General features: G+C 42.3%; 2 protein-coding genes across 12 annotated transcripts in view; one reads left to right on the top strand and one right to left on the bottom strand.

Annotated features, from left to right (window-relative positions):
* Window positions 1-21,499, bottom strand: part of LPP (LIM domain containing preferred translocation partner in lipoma) — a 739,054-nt gene that overhangs the window by 652,471 nt on the left and 65,084 nt on the right. For 7 of the 8 annotated variants that reach the window (XM_050779290.1, XM_050779294.1, XM_050779289.1 and 4 more), the window contains one exon: window positions 14,742-14,864. Coding sequence is in view for 1 of the 8 variants with exons in the window: in XM_050779288.1 (XP_050635245.1) it covers window positions 2-45 (44 nt within the window). In the remaining 7 variants the exon portion in view is untranslated. Of the gene's footprint in view, window position 1; window positions 12,230-14,741; window positions 14,865-21,499 lie in introns of those variants that run through there. The other variant, XM_050779288.1, reaches the window with a different exon arrangement.
* SST (somatostatin) overlaps window positions 1-21,499 on the top strand; it is a 1,150,223-nt gene that overhangs the window by 589,032 nt on the left and 539,692 nt on the right. The gene's annotated exons all lie outside the window — the stretch shown is intronic.

Raw genomic sequence — 21,499 nt, forward strand, 5'->3', positions numbered from 1 at the left:
CCTTGAGATGAGATCCTCTGAAGGGTCCAGCGGTCTCTCCATCATCCCAGGTCACAGAGGTAGCCATCTGCCAGCTCCATGAACTAGAGGACAGCAATACCAGAGATCGAGGTGCTCAAGTCCCATCTCTACTTCTTGCTCTCTGAGTCCTTGTGCAACTCATTTTACCTCTCTGGGACTCAGTTTCTCTGACTGTAAAGTGAGGTGTTTGGGATAAAATAAATTGCAAATGATCTACCAATTTTGATATCCTACCCTAGAGGCCTGAAGTTTCATTAGAAATGAAGGCAAATACCTATCCAAGCCCTCTTGACTGTATTGGTGTTTACATAGGACCTGCCAGATAAATGAAAGTGACTTTTTGCATGATGTTGCGCAGTCGATACTAATAGTGCAGTAATAGGACAAATACTTCTAATTTGTGCTTGTTTATTTGTTTATTTCCAGGCTAAGGAAGTCACAGATACCACCTGCCAAAGGCTTTTGGAGACTCCATAATGCCTTTTTCGTACGATGGGCCCCAAGTTCAGAAACTAAAAATGTCAAAGGTGGAAACCACAAAATAGAACTAAGGAGCCTGAAATATTGATAAAATGATTAAGAGAAAGTAATGCGATAGCCCTCTTTAAAAATTTTGTTAAAACCAATAATGATAGTAAGAAAAGGTGATATAAAGTAAAAATAAAATTGAGCACAGAAAAGACTGATTTGCCTGGGATTCCTTTCAGCCGTGTAATTGACACAAACAGCAAAGACTGTAATACTCATGTTTCTATTTGCTACCCTCAACTGACATGGTTGGCCATTTGTTTTGTTTTAAATAAAATGAGGAAGCAACAACTGTATTAAATTCATCCGCAAAAAGCCCATATTTGCATGTGGAAAACAAGTAAGTGTGTGCCTGAATGGGTGATGAGGCATACGATTGCCCATCTGCACCCAGGGCCCAAGCATCCCTGCAGGTGTGCCTGCCGCAGGGGCAGAGAAACGGAGTGGAGAGCCCTCTGCCATGGAGGGAAACCCCACGGCAACTGGACTTGTTCTGAGCTGCCCACCACTACCATCCTGCTCCTGATCCACTCGCTGCCCCCATCTCTTAAAGCTGAAAAACAGAAATATGTTTTGTCATTCTTTTGTTAGATTTATGTGGATTCTTTAAATCACAAAGGCAATTTATTTTTTCCCAAGCATCTTCAATGTGCACTTAACAAATAAAGGCATATCTTGTTTTATTGCACTTCACTTTATTGTAGTTGGCAAATACCGTGTTTTTTACAAATAGAAGACTTGCAGAGGCAGCTGTGTATCAAGCAGGTCTTTAGGTACAATTTTTGCAACAGTATGTGCTCGCTTAATGGCTCTGTGTCAGCTTTTGGTAATTATCACAATATTTCAGACTTTTTCATTATTATTATATATATTATGGTGATCTGTGATTAGTGATATTTTATGTGACTATAATTATTTTGGGGTGTCACAAATCATGGCCATATGAGATGGCAAACTTAATCGATAAATAGGTGTGCTCTGACTGCTCCACTGACCAGCCATTCCCATGTCCCTCCTTGGATCTCCCCATGTCCCACAATAATACTGAAATTAGGCCAATTAATAACCCCACAAGGGTGTCAAGGTGTTCAAGTGAAAGGAAGAGTAGCACATCTCTCACTTTAAATGAAAGGCTAGAAATAGTTAAGCGTAGTGAGGAAGGCACGTCAAAAGCCAAGATAGGCCAAAAGCTAGGCCTCTTGAGCCAAACAGCCAAGATGTGAATTAAAAAAAAAAAAGAAGAAGAAGTTCATAAAGGAAATTAGAAGTGCTATTCCAGTGAACACACGAATGATAAGAAAGTGAAACAACCTTATTGCTGATATGAAGACAGTTTGAGTGATCTGGATAGAAGATCAAACCAGCCACAAAATTCCCTTTAAGTCAAAGCCTAATCCAGAGCAAGACCCTAACTGTTCAATTCTATGAAGGAAAAGAGAAGTGAGGAAACTACAGAAGAAAAATCTGAAGCTAGCAGAGATCGGTTCCTGAGGTTTAAGGAAAAAATATGTCTCCATAATAGAAAAGTGCAAGGAGAAGCAGTAAGTGCTGGTGGTGAAGCTGCAGCAAGTTATCCAGAAGATCTAACTAAGACCATTGATGAAGGTAAATACTAAACAACAGCTTTTCAGTGTAGCTGAAATAGGCCTGTATTGAAAGAAGATGCCATCTAGGACTTTCAGAGCTAGAGAAAAGAAATCAATTCCTGGCTTCAAAGCTTCAAAGGACAGAGTAATTCTCTTGTTAGAGGCTAATGTGGCTGGTGACTGTAAGTCAAAGCAAATGCTCATTTACCATTCTGAAAATCTGAGGGTCCTTAAGAATTATGCTCCATCTACTCTGCCTGTGCTCTATAAATGCAGTGACAAAGCCTGGACGAAAGCACATCTGTTTACAGCATGGTTTACAGAATATTTAAGCCACTGTTACCTACTGCTCAGAAAAGAGGAAAAAAAAAAAAAGAAAGATTCCTTTCAAATTATTTCTGCTCATACCTGGTCACACAAGATCTCTGATGGAGATATACAAAGAGATTAATGTTGTTTTCTTGCCTGTTAACACAACATCCATTCTGCAGCCCATGGATCAAAGAGTAATTTCAACTTTCAAGTCTGATTATTATAAAAAATATATTTCACATGGCTCTAGCTGCCATAGATAGTGATTCCTCAGATGAATGTGGACAAAGTAAATTGAAAACTTTCTAAAAAGGATTCACCATTCTAGATGCCATTAAGAACATTTGTGATTCATAAGAGAAGGTCAAAATATCAGGAGATTGGAAGAAATTTATTCCAGTCCTCACGGGCGACTTTGAGTAGTTCCAGACCAGTGGAGGAAATAACTGAAGATGTGGTGAAAATAGCAAGAGAACTAGAATTAGAAGTGGAATGAAGATGCAAGTGTGTTGCTGTAATCTTTTGTTCAAACTGGAACAGATAAGGAGGTGCTTCTTATGGACGAACAGGGAAAATGGTTTCTTGAGATGGAATCTACCCCGGTGAAGATGCTGTGAACATCACTGAATGACAACAAAGGATATCAAATATTTCATAAGCTTAATTGACAAAGCAGATCCAAAGTTTGAGAGGCCTGACTCCAATTTTGAAAGAGGTTTTCTTGGAGGTAAAATGATATCATGCATTATCACATGCTACAGAGAAGTGGTACAGCTTGATATCACTCTTTCTCTGCAGAGTCAATCAATGCAGCAAACTTTATTGTTGTGTCACTTTCAGAAATTGCCACAGCCACCCCAACTTTCACCAACCACCCCCTTGATCAGTCAGTAGCCATTAGCATCATGACCAGACCCTCCATCAGCAAAAGCAGGATTCACTGGAAGTTCAGATAATTGCTAGCATATTTTAGCAATAAACTTTTTAATTAAGGTATGTACACTGTATTTTTAGACATAATGCTATTACACACTTAAGAGTATAGTGTAAACATAAATTTTATATGCACTGGGAACCAAGAATTTCGTGCGACTCGCTTCATTGCAATATTTGTTTTATTGCGGTGGTGGTCTGCAACTGAACCCACAATATCTCTGATGCATGCCTTACTGGTTGTTGCAACTATTTTTATTTGGCATGCATGACCACTTTTAAACACTTAACTCTAGCCACACTATCCTCCTCACTTTTCCGGCGTGTCCCAAGCATGCTTCAGTTCAGGTTATTTGCATTTGTTTTCAGTCAGTCCTACACACTCTTCCTCCGGTCCCTCCCATCCACACATCTCTGGCTTGCTACCTCGTTTCACTCAGGTCTCCATTCACATATACGCTTACCATCAAGACCTTCTCAGGCCAGTGAACTTATATTTGTGTACTCCCTACTCCTCATGCCTTTAACCTCAATTATTTTTCTTCTTAATATATTTAAGTTGGTGTAAATGTAATTGCAGCTTTTGCCATTAAAAGTAATGGCAGAAATCGCAATTACTTTTGCACCAACCTAATAGATCACAATGTGAATATTACATATTTACTCATTAATTTTTCTGTCTTATTTGTTAACATTTGTGGTAGTCCCATCACCTGGAATAGTGTCTAGCAAATAGTAGGTGCTCAGTAAACAGTCAAGTTAATGAGTCATCATTATTACTATTTGCAAACCATTATACTAGATGACATGGGACCTCCTATGGAAAAAGACATAATTCATGTCCTCGAGGAGCTTCTACAATCTAGAGGAGAAGAAAGATTGTGAAAACTGGCTCATACAGCAGACCGAAGTGGCGTGAATGCTTTATTGGATGTATAAACAAAGCATTCTGGTAGTATAAAAACAGCAAATCATTGACAACAGGGGATGGTGGTTGGAGGAGTCCTAAAGAAGAGACTTCTCGGCCCGGGCGCGGTGGCTCAAGCCTGCAATCCCAGCACTTTGGGAGGCCGAGACGGGCGGATCACGAGGTCAGGAGATCGAGACCATCCTGGCTAACACGGTGAAACCCCATCTCTACTAAAAATACAAAAAACTAGCCGGGTGAGGTGGCGGGCGCCTGTAGTCCCAGCTACTCGGGAGGCTGAGGCAGGAGAATGGCGTAAACCTGGGAGGCGGAGTTTGCAGTGAGCTGAGACCCGGCCACTGCACTCCAGCCCGGGTGAAGGAGCAAGACTCCCTCTCAAAAAAAAAAAAAAAAAAAAAAAAGAGACTTCTCTGGAACTACCCTGAAAAGAAACATAGAAATCATCTTCAAAAATACATTCAGTACAAAACAATTCCAAGACATCCTCAGTTAGTCTCCTTTCCTTCAATAATGCTAAGTGGAGAAGAGATTGTCCAAGATAAGTCAGCACTTATATGTGCCAAGATCACAGAGAAAGGAACAAGCACTTGACTCCAAAGAGCCTTCATTTTAAAATGGAAATTATTTAAATGTATAAGAAAACATGTCTAAAAAATTCTAGACTCTTAAGACAGGGAGGCCCTTAAAAGTCATCAAGTATAACATTTTATCCTCGCCACAAAATACCTAAAATAGAAAATACCTAACTGCATCAGCCCCACCTAAACATCTGCAGTGACTGTGAACTTCGACCTCCTGAAAGGCACATTCCATCTGTGGTTTGCGCTTAATATTTAAACATTAAGCATTTTCAATAAACATGGAGAAAACATCAACATTCTCATACTCTCTTTCTCTAGCTTCCAACCCACTGCTGCCAGAACGCTTTCAGACGTCCCAAAAAGTAAGTTTGCACCCCTTCCATGGCAGAGTCCCAGGAGAGCACCGCCTGCTCTGCTCTCTCCTCCTCCCTCCCCTTTATTTCTTCTTTACAGTAAGCACTTCCACTTCCTTCTTCATTCCTCTAGGGTTCAAGTTTCCAGCACCTTCAGCCATCCTAAAATTCCCTCTTCTTTCCTTCCTTTATTCTTGTCCCAGCGTTCAATCACCTGGTTGCTGAGCTGACCTACTGCTCATGCAATTGGGCTCCTTGCAGAGAGCTAAGCATCTTGTCTGGAGTTGGAAGAAGGGGAACAAGAGATCTAATGGATTCATGGGGTAAGGCTGCCTTTCTGACCTTGACCTTGAACTGCCATCTTTGACATACATTTGAATAGTGCGGACATTATAACCCCTAGGAAGCAGAGAAGACAAAGAGGTGAAAGGTGACCCCACCAAACCTCAAGGACATACAGAATTTGAGTAGTCTTGTGTTTTCAATAAGTCATGGATCTTCTAGAACTTCTTATTCTAGCTTTTCATCTCCCACAGTCAGCCCATATGTATGAATGTGAGAGTCAAATGTGTAGCTTTTAACCATCTCTTTATCAGAGAATCCACTTCTAAAACCTAATGGGCTATGTGATCTTGGGCAAGACACTTTACAAGTCAGTAAATGAAAGCATCCAGAAGGTAGAACAAAAAGAGACATTTAAATCACCTAGTCCAAAAGCAGCCCAGATACCTCTCATATGCCTTCACTCTCCACTCCCTGATCACAACCATGGCGATATTCTTAAGTGATCATTAACTCAGTCAGGATGCAGCCTCAGAGTCCTTCTCAGCATAGTACCTCAAGGAACCACTACCAACACATCATTTGGCCATGTTAAATAAAATCCAAACCACTCATTCCTCAGCGGAGAAAAACTGAACCACAAAGATGAGCCATGACTGACTGACCAGGTCTCACTATTAGGAGCAGACCTGGAACTATCAAAGCCCCTCACCCCATTCCTCTAAGTCATTTCTCCTCCTTAACTCTGACAGTCTGTAAATAGCCCTTGGAGTAGGGGTGGGGGCTTGCTATTGTACTAAGTTCCATAAGAGGTACAGATAAAGGGTTTCTGACAAGGAGCAGGAACAGCACAGGAGGCTTGAAGGAAGATGTGAATTTGAGCTGGCTATAGAAGGATGCTATTTGTAGGAACCAGTGACGTATGCCTTTAGCAGAAGAAAAGTTAGGATTGGGGTGAGCATTCCAGCAGAAGAAACAGCATAAGCAGAGGAATGGTGAGGACTGTGGAGTGCTGAGCAGGGGTTGAGCAGCAGCTACACACAGAGCCATGGAGGGTGGCAGTGGGGGATGGGGAATGAAGAAAACGACAAGAATAAAAGAGTAACCAGAGACTTTGAGGAGTTGTGAATCCTGATTTTTAAAAATTGACTTAAAGGCCTTAAGTGTCATAAATGGGAAAAGAAGATTTAAACAGGAGTGGAAGGAAAAGTAAAGAATATATCTCCATTCTCAGTTGCAGTGAGCTGAGATTGCACCACTGCACTTCAGCCTGGACAACGGAGCGAGACTCTGTCTCAAAAAGAAAAAGAAAAAAAAGAATATATCTCCACTCTCAATGGGGGAAAAAAAGCCTTGCTATAAAGTATATTGCAGGAATACTTTCATTATGTAAAAGCCTATTTTGTTTTCATGTCATTCTTAGATTACATCATAGAGTGGCTGCAGACATCTCGTACCATATTATAAATAAATCACTGGCTTAATCATAGAATGAGCCAGGGCCCCAGATCTGAAAGGAAAATATTAGATCATTTTTAATAACTGATATAACTCAAGCCAGTTGGCATTGAACCAGGGTGAGGTGATCTCATCCTGAAGAAGTCCAAAAAGGACCCAAAGCGGGTCAGAGCTGAGCAGGTCCCAGAGACCCTTCCATTTACAGATGAAGAGGTTGCTAATGGCACCTGAGTAGAGTTCACCCTCTGGACTAAACAGTCTTGTCATTAAAATCAACACTTAGTTTCCAGTAGTGATGCCCAATAAGCCTTCCCCATGAAACACAGTGGATGAAGATTTTGTACCCAGAGTCACTAGGTATCAGAAAACATGAGCACATTATGATGTTTGTAGTTAGGTCTTGGGAGTCATTATGCAAAATTAGAAATGTTGAGGCTATTAATGATTCAGGAAGCATGAAATCTGGGGTGACCAACAGACAAAGGCTGCAGGTCTGGGCCAAGCCAAGGGGACAGTGTAAACAGGACATGAGATAATGGCCTAACGAAGAAAAGAACTAAGGGTGATCTCCAGCAAAGAGTTACAGACTCTTAAGGTGATCAGAAACTTAACATTCAATGTGTACCAACTACATAAGAAGTACCACACTCAACAGGCACTTTATAGACATTACGCTGCTTTGAGAGCACCAAAGACTCTTTGAAGGAGGCACTGTTCACTCCATGGTTTGCAGAAGTGAAAACAGGTTAAAAAAACTAAGTGAACTAGGTAGGATTCAGTGACTAATGTGATAGTCTTCCTACTCCAAATTCCTCTTTACCATGTTGTCCTTGGTCAACTAAAACTCTATTTCCCACTATGTACTTTTAATAAAAATGAAATAATTGGTAAGAAACACTTTAATAACAAGAAGAGTTGGCCAGGCGTGGTGGCTCACACCTGTAATTCCAGCACTTTTGGAGGTCGAGGAGGGTGGATCACTTGAGGTCAAGAGTTCAAGACCAGCCTGACCAACATGGGGAAACCTCCTCTCCACTAAAAATACAAAAAAAAAAAAAAAAAAAAAAAAAGCTGGATGTGGTGGCATGCGTCTGTAATCCCAGCCACTTGGGAGGCTAAGGCAGGAGAATCACTTGAACCTGGGAGACAGAGGCTGCAGTGAGCTGTGCCATTGCATTCCATCCTGGGCGACAGTGAGACTCCATCAAAAAATAAAAAATAAAAAAATAAGATGAGTATTTAAAAAAATGCTGAGAGGTGAAAGGGACCATGGAGTAGGTAGCAGAATTGATATTCTGGCCAGCCACATTCTCAGTGACCAAAGCCACACGTTCCTCATTTTGGCTGTAAAGTCACTAATAAGCTTGACCATAATTTTAAGGCTCCAATTTCCACTGATTTTTCTAGTTACGTGAAGGTGGACTCTAAGGGAACATGTCATCTTCTATAAAATAAACTGCAGAGCTTGATTTTGAAAAGGACTGCTTTGGTGGGGGGAAGAGAAGGATGCTCTGGAAAAGAAACTCCCTGCCAGACAAAGGGTATTGGCTGAGATTTTATGTCTGGTCTTGTCAGTCTCAAAGTAATGTCGTATATCAGCTCTCTGTTCCTAAAACAAATGTTATTCGTAACTGCAGAGACACACTGTCTGAGCCGTGTAATATTGATTTATGCACATTTTCAGGACACAGCATGGCCCACCAGGAGATGCAGAGCCCTGAAATTTAACTAAAAGGACAAAATCAAAGCTCAAGATTCCAATTTTTGACCTATTTTTCCTAATCTGTTTCCGGGACAGGAGAGAGGTTGAGAAAAGAAGAGAAAACGTGCCTAAAAGTTGCGCAGACTCATTATGCAGCACAGACTGTGTGGAGCGGTGGAAGGTGGGGCAGGGAGAGGAGCTGCAGATGGTTCCTCCCTTGACTACCCCTGGCTCTGTGGCCCTGGAAGAGTCTGTGCCCTTTCCAAGTCTTGGTGTCTCACGCATACAGCAAAGGGCTCAAGCAAGAACCTTTAGACATTTCTACCAAAAAAGCTCTAATCACTGAGGAGGGCAAAAATATAGAGGTAAGGGAACACAGCATGAATTGAAAACTTGTGTTTTTCTTCTTAAAAGCCATGCCAATTTTACATCCTGTGCTACTACGTATCAATGCTTCTCTCAAGAGTTTTAAATGGAGTTTTCCCCCCAAAATGCCTTCAAGTAAAACTGATCCACAGAGGTGTGCTGGGTTTATTCAATAGCTTCAGGCAACGCCCACTTTCACTTAGCACAGCCACGTAAACCTGGGGAATCTGTGGTGAGCAGCCCCTAAGATGGTTCTGTGTAACTCCATCTCCTGGTCTTCATACCTTGGTGCTTGTACTCACCCTTCCCCTTCAGTGTGGCCTGGATTTGGTGACTCGCTTCTAGTAAAGAGAATGAGGCAGAGGGAACAGCATGTCACCTCCAGGATTAACTTATAAAAAGACTGTGATTTGCCTCTCAGGGACTCTCTCTTGCTCACTCACTTTGAGGGAAGACAGCTGCCATGTGAGCTGCGCTATGGAGAGTCTCACATGGCAAGAAACTGAAGTCTTCAGCCCAGTAATCTGTGGGAAATCCTGCCAACCATCATGTGATGAGCTTGGTAGCAAGTAGATCTTCCCCGGAGTTCAGCCTTCCGGTGAGACTGCAAGTCCAGCAATACCTGGAATGCAATGTGGTGACAGATCTTGTGGCACCCATCCAAGCTGCTCCCAAATTTCAGAAATTGTGAGATAATATTAATCAATGCTTTTTTTTCTTTTTTTTGAGACAGAGTTTTGCTGTTGTTGCCCAGGCTGAAGTGCAATGATGCGATCTCGGCTCACTGCAACTTCCGCTTCCTGGGTTCAAGCAATTCTCCTGCCTCAGCCTCCCGAGTAGCTGGAATTAGAGGCATGTGCCACCACGCCCAGCTAATTTTGTATTTTTAGTAGAGATGAGGCTTCTCCGTGATGGTCAGGCTGGTCTCTAACTCCTGACCTCAAGTGATCTGCCCACCTCAGCCTCCCAAAATGCTGGGATTACAGGTGTGAGCCACTACGCCTGGCCTATTTTTTTTTTCTCCCAACCCTTCATCCATGCCCCATGAGATCTGAGACTATAATTTACTTCAATTTCCCAAGCACTTAGCATAAGGCCTGAAACATATCTGGTGATTAATAAAGGTGTATCATAAAGAAAGAAATGTTTCTTGTAATCCCAGCACTTTGGGAGGCCAAGGAGAACGGATCATGAGATCAGGAGATCAAGACCATCCTGGTCAATATGGTGAAACCCTGTCTCTACTAAAAAAACAAAAATTAGCTGGGTGTGGTGGCATACACCTGTAGTCCCAGCTACTCGGGAAGTTGAGGCAGGAGAATCACTTGAATCCGGGAGGCGGAGGTTGCAGTGAGCCGAGATCGCACTACTGCACTCCAGCCTGACAACAGAACAAGACTCCGTCTCAGAAAAAAAAAAAAGAATATGTTTCTAATGTGTATTTCTCTTTTATATGTTTGTCTTTTCCCCTAACTATAAGTTTCTCAAGGTCAGGGACTAAGCCTAATTCACATAGTTTCCTAAAGATCATGTGGTTCACTAACATCCAGACCAACACTGAGACCAGGGCAGCAAACACATACTCTATGAACCAGGGGTAAATATTTGGCCACAATCTACAAAGAGCTCTCTATCCATTCACACTTCAGATGCTGTCTACCACACAGCAACCCATTGAGGAAGACCTGAGAATTCGGATCCCCTAAGGCCATGCCTAATGTAGAGTAGAGGTATCTCCATTGTGCCAGAAGCCAAGAAATAGAAGAATGTGGAATTAGGAGGAAGGAAGCAAAAGAGAGAAAGAGATATCACTACTTTTTACTTTCATGGACAGCAAACATACCTCCTACAAGACATCCCTGGGTTACATGAAGAACCACAGAGTTTCAGGGGACTGAATAGGTCACTGCTCAGACCCAGCAAATCCTCTTGTAATTTTTGAAGCAAATAACATAAAAGCAATAAAAGCTGGCTGAGCAAATGCTCACACATGCCCAGAAAGCACCTGACTGAGTAATTATAGACAGCCAAGACATTCGCCCTGACGGAAGTGACCAATGCTTTGCTTCCGGCAGAGACTAATACCTGATACTTCTGAGGACCAAAGAGGAAATATTAAAACTGAAAGCCCTTGGCGATAGTCGGCAATTGTAAACTGGTATCAACAGAGGGAAATAATTTCCTTCCTGACTCCCACTAGGCTAGTCATGCCTGGAGCAGCAGGTGTGATTATCTAATCTAACAAAGTAAGAAGCCAAATGGGCTAGACTGTAGCTTCTGTGGGGTCTCTCAAGCACTGAGCTTCCCAGGTTTCTGAATTGACCACTCTCCACCTCCTGTCTCAGGCAAAAATGAACGTGAAAAATAATAATACATAATTCTATTTCAATTCTAACCCGCATTATTAAGCAAAGTTGCAGATCAAGCTGCAGGACTGAGGACAACTTAGTGCCTATCCAACCCAGAGGAGGAAGAGGTGCAAGGTTGGCAGGAAGGGCATACGCTGAGCATGTCTAATGTTCCCGATGCTGTGCTGGGCACTGAACTTACATTGTCTTTTTCTTTATATTCAAGATGAGTCTTTAAGGAAGAAGACAACTGTAATAACCTACCATATAGGAACCACACTTTATAGTTTACAAAACAAGTCAGCATTTAACAACGCACTTGCTCTAAGCAAACATGAGAGGTCGGCAGGGCAATGACTATTGTTCCTAATTCTCAGATCAAAAAGATAAGGGTGAAGGGATGTTGTTTTTCTAGGGTTGCGCATCTCATACTTGTCAGGACTTCTGTTACGCCATCCCACCATACTCACTGCCTTTTTATGCCCTCACAAACTTCTTAAGTCAAAAGTCTCTTTCTGTCCAGTCATTTGGGTTTTTTGTTTGTTTAGTCGTAGAGACAGGGTCTTGCCACATTGCCCAGGCTGGTCTCAAAATCCTGGCCTCAATTGATCTTCCTGCCATGGCCTCCCAAAGCACTGGGATTACAGATGTGAGCCACCATGCCCAGCCTGTCCAGTCATTTGTTTCATTCTCATCAAACCATGTAGTCTGACCTCATCTGGGCGACAATTCCTATAACTCCCCAACAGAGAGTCAGCCAATGCCCGATAGAACACCCTCTGGGAAAGGGACCCTTACTACCTTCAGATTTATTCTATCCATGAAAATGCATGCAGCACCTATCCCATGCCAGAGACCCCAGCAGACTCTGGAGACACACACATGAACAAGCAATGCTGTCCCTCTCCTGTCCAGGTTGTATGTTCTGGATGGTCATGAGCACATGGTCCCAGAATCTTGTGGCAGAATCCATGGTCTCATTCCTGCAGCAGTTCTTGGCTGGCCTTCATTCCTGGTCCTCTCAGCAGCCTCGTGTAGAGTCCAGCTGGCTCATGCCTTTTCAGAAGGTGAGGCAGGAACGAAAGCCTGGCTCTCTAGAGGGTCTCTGACAGGGGGCTAAAGAGGTTTGCAGAAGGCCTGTGGTTGCCCACGGAGCTTCCGGTCCTCTCTCCCTCTCCTAACAGCACCCAGATATTCCTTTGAGGGGTCACCTCTTCTCCCCTGTGTAAGTACCATGAGGTTTGGATGAGACTATGTCCAAACTTAGTTTCACGAGAATCTTGGTTCAGATTAGCATAATCCCATTATCTTGGCTTCAATGACTGGTTCAGAAATATACAGTGAGCCAAGGCTATGAGAATATAGCAAACCAGGCTCTTTCCCCAAAATGGGAAGACGGATGTCTATAGTTTGGGTTTCATCAGGCAGCAATCTCATGACCCATGAGGTAAAACATTCCAAAGATGAAGCCCAGGCACAAAAAAGGGCAGAGCAAGAAGTGCTGCAGAAAAACAAAGCTAGAGTCCTATTCAAACTGTGCCTGAGGCTCACATGACCTCTGGACTTGCCAGTTTCCAGGTGTCCTAGGTTTGCAAAATCACCCGCCCACTTCATTCTAGATGCCATACTCTATTAAATGCAGGCTAAGACTGCATCAGCATTTCGGAAGCCACTCCCAACAAAAGCCACTGTTGACTCATATTTAGCTTAAGAATAACAAAAACTTCTAAGTCTCTTCCAGTATGCTCCTGTTAAGGAAATCTCTCCCATTCTATCATTACACTGTTGATTTTTTTTAAGCCCAAGTGCAAAGCTTCATACTTATCACAGTTTAATTATAAACACTGAAAAAACTCAAGACGTAGAGGAGGTGACAAAGATATTTCATTTGATAATTAAACGTATGCTAGGGGGAATATATTCCAGACCATGTTTGAAATTTTAACAAACACTAAGATTTAAGCATCAAACCAGTGGTTTCCAGCCTTTTATGTGATATAGATCAATAGGCACATAGTCAGTGGTACTTTTAAGATACACTGATTAAGAAAAGACAGAGAGACAAAACACAACTATAAACTCAGTTACACTTTTAAGTGAAGTTAGGTTTTTTCAATCACAATGGCATCATCTCCGTTTTGGAAAACTACACCACAAATATGTCAAGGTATATTATTTACTCAGTACAAAGCCAGCGCTGGGGGCACATACGAATTGGCCTCAGCCAATGGGGACCATCGAATCAGGATCCTAAGTGGAAGTCGCACGCAGAATTCCCTTGCTAATTTCCTCAACTCTCCTTCTAGCCCATGGTATTCCACACTGTTGATTCTTTTTACCACCCAGATTTTTTAGAATATAATGTTCTACTCTACCCACTAAGTACAGAGGTACTCCAAAACACGAGGAAAAGTTTACCTTACCTGGTCACGGTTCTCCTTTCTGAGCACATAACAGGATTTGCACTCACGTCCTGGTGGAGCTCTAGCAGGCCCTTTAAAACAAAGGCTCACACCCTTTGCCTAAGCAAATTTAGCCTGCCCTGCCCCAAAGGGTTGTTATAAAAATAAAGTGAGGCTCACGCCTGTAATTCCAGAAATTTGGGAGGCTGAGGTAGGTGGATTACCTGAGGTCAGGAGTTCAAGACCAGCCTGGCCAACATGGTAAAACCCCGTCTCTACTGAAAATACAAAAATTAGCCAGGCATGGTGGTACGTGCCTGTAGTCCCAGCTGCTTGGGAGGCTGAGGTGGGAGAATCGCTTGAACCTGGGAGGTGGAAGTTGCAGTGAGTTGAGATTGCACCACTGCACACCAGCCTGGGCAACAGAGCAAGACTCCATCTCAAAACAATAAATACATAAAATGAAATGACATCACAAAAGAAGCAGCACCATGAAAAAGGGTAAACAAGAGACACTCAATAATATTGCTTTCTTTCCTCATAAATGCCCAAACACTGTTTAGTGACATTTTCATTTTGGTCTTTCCATTTCATGAACACTTTCTTCCATGCCAAATGAGAAAGAAGGAAGCAATACAATTGCTGGCAACCTGGAATCATCGTTACTCCAAATTTTCCTCCAATTTCAATGCCTGCCACCTTCCAAGAGCTGAGCTCTGCCTTTGCTTTGCCACATATTTTATTAGCATGATTATATATTGTCTATTGCCATAAAAGCAACTTAAGAAAGAAGGAAAGGCATTTCAGTTCTTCTCTTATTCTTAATGCATCCTAGTTACCGATGCTCATACTTAAAGTGGAAAACACTGATGTTTAAAACTCATTAAAACATATACATTGATTTTAAAGGCAAATGTATTCCTTTTGTGTGTGGGACTCACCAGCTGAGGAGAAAGGTCTTCCCTCTGATGAGCGTCCAGTGGAACAATGAAAAAAGCAGAACACAAGGAGTCAGATGACCAGGTTCTGTCTTCTGCTCTGTCTCTGAGCCTCAGAGTTCTCACCTATGAAAAACAGAAGGGTGTTGCTTATGTATTTCTAGGGTCTCAACCAGCTTCAGAAATTCTCAGGTTTATCAAGTCTCTGACTGGGCTGTGGCTTACTTCTATACCTCCTAAACTCCTAGTCAGATCCTGGCACTCTTATTTCACTAATTTGACTCAGAATGATGGGGAAAGAGAATGCTGATGCCTCAGGGTTCATATCTCATCTCTCCTAGTTCTCCTGGGAAGACAGCTTCGTCTCAATAACAGAGGTCAAAGAGATAAGTCAGTCAGATACTCACATTGTAGGGAGGAAAAAAAATTAACAGATAAACCTGAACTATACCAAATAAAAAAAGAAAAGGAATATGAGTTTGGAGACAAATTTCTAACTATAGGTCCTAGTGTCCTTTGAACTTTAGTTTCCTTGCCTGAAAAGTGAGAATCAGTGAGCAGCAGAGGGATAAACAATGTTGACATTTCCCAGTAAGCCATCCTCGATATCGTTTGGATACGTGCCCTCTCTAAATTTCACATAGAGTTGAAATACCTGCTGTTGGAGGTGGGGCCTGTGGAGGTGACTGGATCATGGGGGTAGATTTCTCATGAATGGTTTAGCACCATCCCCTTGGTGCTGTCCTCATGATCATGAGTGCGTTCTCATGATATATGATCATTTAAAAGTGTGTGGCAACTCCCCTGCCTACTGCCTCTCTTGCTCCTGCTTTTGCCATGTGAGATGCCTGCTCCTCCTCTGCCTTTGACCATGAGTAAAAGCTCCCTGAGATCTCCCCAGAAGCCAAGCAGATGCCAGTGCCATGCTTATACAGCCCGCAGAACCATGACCCAATTATAACTTCTTTCTTATAGATTACCAAGTCTCAGATATTTATTTATAGCAATGCTAGCATAGCCTAATACAGTCCTTATTACAGGTTTTATTTCATTAGAAACTATTCCTGTTTTGCTAATGATTATACAGTATGTATTCCAACAGACAAGTATCCCAAGGCAAGGGCTGTTGTAAAACTTGTCTTTCATGTATGCAGGAGAAATCCACATACCAGAAAAACTACCATGCCCATTTCATTGTTGTCACCGTAAACATTACCTAACCAATCATACAATTGTTTTGTGTACAAAACAATTCAAAGTTCAAAGTTGGGAGGGATTTTTTAAACGACCCACCTCAACTTTTCCAACTGACAAGAGAACCCAGTGGCCTGGGTAAGGAGGTGACCGCTTCAGGAGCCACTTGATCCACTGGATCAAGTGACTGCTTGCTTTGACAAAGGACACCAACACGCACTGGGCAGAGGGACTTGTGCTTGATCACATGAGTCACACCTAGAGCCAAACCAGGACTTACAAAGCCAGGCCTCGAACACTTGTTTCAACGCTCTCCCAGTAATCTCAACAGCAGAAAGAAATTAATAGGCAAAATGGAATACAATCAAGACCAGCCCAGAAAAGCAAGGAGTTTCCTGAGACCGGGTGGTCTTCAAGGACACTGGAATTCTGAAAGCCATTTCCGCTGAAAGGAGAGAAAGGCATCATTTCAAACTTACTGAGAAATGGGTTGTTAGGAAGCCAACATTAAACCTGTGAACAATGCAATTTCATAAAACGAACCAAAAAGGTTGCCGCTACCCTCACCCGCAAGCTGCATAACACCAAAGCTTCTCCCTGCAGAGAGAGATACAAATCACAACAGTTTCTACAACAGCCGCCAAGGGCATCTGACTTCCCAGAGTTTTAATCTTCACTGAAAGGAAGAGCTCTCCACCCTGGGCCCTGAGGGAGTCTCACTCACACTCTCCAGCGTCTCTCCAGGTACAAATGAAAGTGGTCTCCCTTTTCCATAGCCAACTTCTCTTTTAATGATTTTTTCTTCTTTTCCATAAAGAGAACAAGCAGCTTTGCTAAAGAACCGCTGTGAAATGATTGAAGTTCCCATGCAAACAAACCATTAGCAGAGTTCAAATGCAATTTAAATTACCAGTTGTTAAAGTACTTCTCAATTTCGTGGTAAGTTTCCAAGGAGAATTACATGCTATCTACTATTTAATTGGTTGTTTTCTATTTTTTAACATCCATTTATCCCCCCCCACCCCGTTATATTTCAGAAGTGTCTATAAAAGCTTCCCTTTAAAAAATTATACATTGTTGAATAGATTAAATCTAAAGATTGAAAACTATCAGAGAAACAGCTGCAGGATCACACAGCTCAGCAGAAATTGATGGTTTTGACACCACAAAACATGCAGAATTTTAAAATCTTAGGAATCACCTAGTACTGCCCTCACTCTTTATAGCTGAAGACACTGAATTCCCAAAAGGAATGATGGAGTTGGCACGAAGTATTTTCCCTGGTCAGCGACACATTCAAGATGAGAAGCATTGCTCCAAACTCCCAGCCCCGTGCCACCTCTTCCACATGACTGCCCATAAATGGCAGAAGAAGATGGTATGAAATAGCCAATAAACTTGATTTTCCACCAGTATTTTTTTTAAGAAAATATAAAGCCCTCTTCAAATATACTCCTGACCTCAAACATTATGGGTAACGGCAAGTATCTCTCCCAAAGAGAAGAAAATAAGTAAAGGCTGATGAATGAGTACAGTCAAAGGAGCTCAAAACAAGACACTTTATGAGCAGATTCTTGGCAGGAAAAGTCAAGACACTAATCTAGATTCATCAAACAAGTTATGTGACATCACGACTGCAGATTTTCACAGGTCTATCTGGCCCTGCATTAGTTCTGTCCCCAGAGACAGAGAAAGAGAGGATAAAAAAATCAACAACAAAGTGAAAGCAAGTCTTGTCATATCTATAAACGGAAAGGGTTTCTAGAAGCCATCAGGAGGGGAGTTTGAAGTTCCAGGCTTTGATATCAGACTTGTGTAAAGGATTTTCTCAAAGCTCAGCCTTCTCTGTCTGCAAAACAGGGTTAATATCATCTACCCATCAAGGTGTATGTAACCATTTCCTGGGATTCCATATCTAGCATGTATGGCACAAAGCCTGCATACAATATGCACTAATTCATGTTCACCCCTTCCAAGGCTTTTATAATTTCTCAAAGCCTATAGTTCTGTGATTCTAATGTATGTGGACTAAAACCACGTCTTGTAAGCCAAGCATATTCCCTAAGTCTGTTAGATACTGTATGTCTCCTGACTGTAAACTCATTTATTTTATCATTTGAAGAAAATTTCACAAAAATTTACATATCTAAGTATTTTGCTTTAAAAGCAAATTTTTTGGAAATTCTATTTTTAAATGGCCTCCAAATCCACATTTTGAAACACACACACTAATAAAATCTCAATTTCATGTCCAAGACCTTATTTAAATTTTCCATCAGCCTGTAAGAAAAAGTTCCCAATTGAACGCTGAAGAAACTGAGGAACGGAGAAGTTAGCCACTCCTCCAGTACCTCTACCTAGTAAGTGGTAAAGCCAGGATTTGAACACAGGTGTTCAAAATCAAGTTTCATGACACAGGCTTTATCAATTTATAATTACAAGTATAATATGGATAGTTCTTCTGCTAGAGGTGGAAATATACCTTTAAAACTCCTGCTATTTTCACATTTCAGGGAGCTTTGGGATAAAAACAAGGCCTACATTTCTAACTCTTTTTTTAAAAGTTCATGTTAACAGCAGGTAAATCTTTCCTGAATTCTACCTCACTGTTCTGTTCTTAAGTGAAATGAAAAGCTCAGAGCCCTGGCACTAAGCAGACATCTACTGGTATGTAGGAAACAGACCTGAGAAAGGTTAACAATTCGCTGATATCAGACCAATTCAAAAACAATTCAAATGGCTGGGCTCATGATCAAACAAATCATGGGAACCCCAGTATGGGCTACGGAAGCCATTCTGGCACAAGTGTTAGTTAACAGAATGTCACATGTTCTGCATTCAGGCATGCACCAAGGAGAGGTTTGCTAACACCTGCTGTCTTTGATAAGGCAGTGTGTGGACCTAGCAGGTGTGGGTGCTGAGTTGGACACGCCTAGGGGTGTTGAAGAGCCTCAATGGGGGACACGCTGGAACACACAAGACAGAATGAAAAGCACAGAAAAGCACGAGTACATGCAATGTCCTTTTGAGGGTCTAAAAGTTCTCTGCAAATGATGTGACTTCCAAATGAAGCCTGAACACCCAAGAGGATTTCCATGCATGAGGAGGAGGAAAATAGGCCCAGGGAACACGATGTGCAAAGGCCTTGAGGGGGATGAGTTCAGGGTGTTCTCAGAGAAAGTGACTAATATGGTGAGGCCAGTGACAGAGGATGCAGAGGAATGTGGTGGGACACAAGCCTGGAAAGGAATGTTGCAGCCAGGGCATGGAAGACCTTGTATCTCATGTTCTAAAGCACTTGGATCTGAAGCCACAGGTGTTGTGTTTCGGGAAGCGGCACAACAGAAAGTTAAATCGTAGCCCTATCCCTTTAAGAAATGAATCCCCTTCCGTGGTCAGTCTCCAAGCAAAGCAAGGGTAGAGGAGCTACCTATGAAGGGATCTTCTCCCTGTGGCCCCACTCACAGAGAAGTCAGGGGACAGGTGGCTTTCAGAGTTGCTCTTAACCCATACCTTCAGTGACCCTGTCCTCTAGGTCTGAAACTCACCAACAGAACAGACCCACTGCAAGGCCCAGGAAAGAAACAGTCTCTTGTTCCAAGCAGGACTAACACTCTGCCTTCAGGGAACTGCCAGCCCCACCCAAGTCCTTGAATCAGAAGAAGCTGGACTGGAGACAGGCTCCATCCAGCCTTTCTCCTGTCTCTCCAGCAGGAGCCAGAGGCCTATCCAGCTTGTGTTCTATGTGCCTAAAGCTCCACATCACAGAGCTCACAGAGTTCTCTGCCAGGCCTGAAACCTCGTGACTGGGGCACGGGATTAGTAATGAGCCTATGCTGGTGTCACCACTTAGGTTGTATGGAATCCTCCTTTCCTTTACAGGAAACTCTGTAGCAGTACCCATATGTCAAGGCCTTCAAAGATGCAATGCCCTCCCTGCCCTTGAAGAACTCCCAGTCTAGAAGGAGAGATAAGACATCAAGTAAAAGAGGACAAGTACCACAGAAGCAGCACAGGTAACAATGCAGATTTTCATACCACACGGTGACATGAGGTGATGTCATAAAAAAATGTAATGACAAGGGAAAGGAAAATTGTTGACAATTCCAGATTTACACAACTTCACTGGGAGAATCAGACCATTTTTATACTACTCCTGTTAACATGGTGGCTTTCAGGGGGAGCACCTATTCTATCACATCCATTTGGCAGATGAGAAAACTCAGGCTCAAGCAAGTTAACTGACAGTGAGGAAGTATCACAGCCGGGATTCAAATCCAGATCCCATGCTCATAAGCAGCATACATTTGTACTCTGTTGCCTCACAGCTAACTGTGGTTGAGTTAGCAGAACAGAGAACACAGATCACTTCCAATGGATGGGAGAGCAGGTGGTGATCAAGGATTATTCCCTTCCCAAGATGGCGTCTGTGCAGAAGTTTACAGGAGGATTGGGAGTTCTATGAATGAAGATCGGAGAGGTTATCTCAGGCTAAAGGAAAGGCATGTGCTAAGGCATGAAGGTGAGAAAGTGCAGGGTATATCTGGGGGTTGGCAGGAAATGTGTTTGATTTAAAGATACGTAAACAGGAGCACCAAGGAAGTCCACAGTGGACCCATGCTGGTGTCCATTTATGACAGGTCCTGGATACCAGGGGCAGGAGTTTTTACTTAATACAGTTAAGTACTAGAAAAGTAATAAATGTTTCACAGCAGAACTGTGGCATGGTTTCAGCTTTACTTGGGATTCTGTGCTCTAATGGTAGGACTATGCAAATAGCCTTTCAGCACCTGAGCCAGGGGCAGGAATACCAGGGTCAGGAATAATGGGCCCTTGGATCCTTTCAGGTCAACATACAGAAGGACATTGTTCCCTGGCTATGACTTCGGAGGTAAGAACATCTACACCTATTTCATAGAGCCTGACTGTCCTCTTAAGAGTCTCTGTGACTCATTAAATAAATTCCGGGCCCCGGCTAGAGCACAGGTACCCTCAATAGGTAAACACAGCATGGAAAACAGGATGGAGTCAAAGAATAAAAGGAACTGTGCTTGGCTCTTGCACTCCACACTTATTAACTATGGCCTTTTGAGCAACTTACTTCCTTTTATCAAGGGTGCTGTTTCTTCATTTGTAAAATGGAAACGATAATACGTATACAGCTGGGTTCTTGTGAGAACAATCAAGTTGTGAGATTAAATATGAGGACGTGTGATTCCTACACGCAGGCTAGCATGTTTAGAATAAATCCCCCCCACCCCCAAAAGCCACCATGTTGAAAGGGTAGTATAAAAACTGCCCGTTCTTCCTGGTAAAGTGATCTAAATCTGGATTTGTCAACAATTTTTTCTTCCTCTGTTGAAAATTGAGCTGTATTCCCCAGGCAAGTCATTACATCTTTTTGTGCCAAATTGTTTTCATCTTTTAAATGACCCAGTAATCCCACTTTGGGCAATATACATAAGGGAATAATCCAAAAGGAAAAAAGAAGGCAATTTGTTCAAAGATGTTATTCATAGTGCTATTTCTGGCTCTTTCTATATCCCCCTATTATAGCACTTATCTCA

Source organism: Macaca thibetana, chromosome 2 (genome assembly GCF_024542745.1).
Source record: "Macaca thibetana thibetana isolate TM-01 chromosome 2, ASM2454274v1, whole genome shotgun sequence".
Classification (NCBI taxonomy): domain Eukaryota; kingdom Metazoa; phylum Chordata; class Mammalia; order Primates; family Cercopithecidae; genus Macaca; species Macaca thibetana.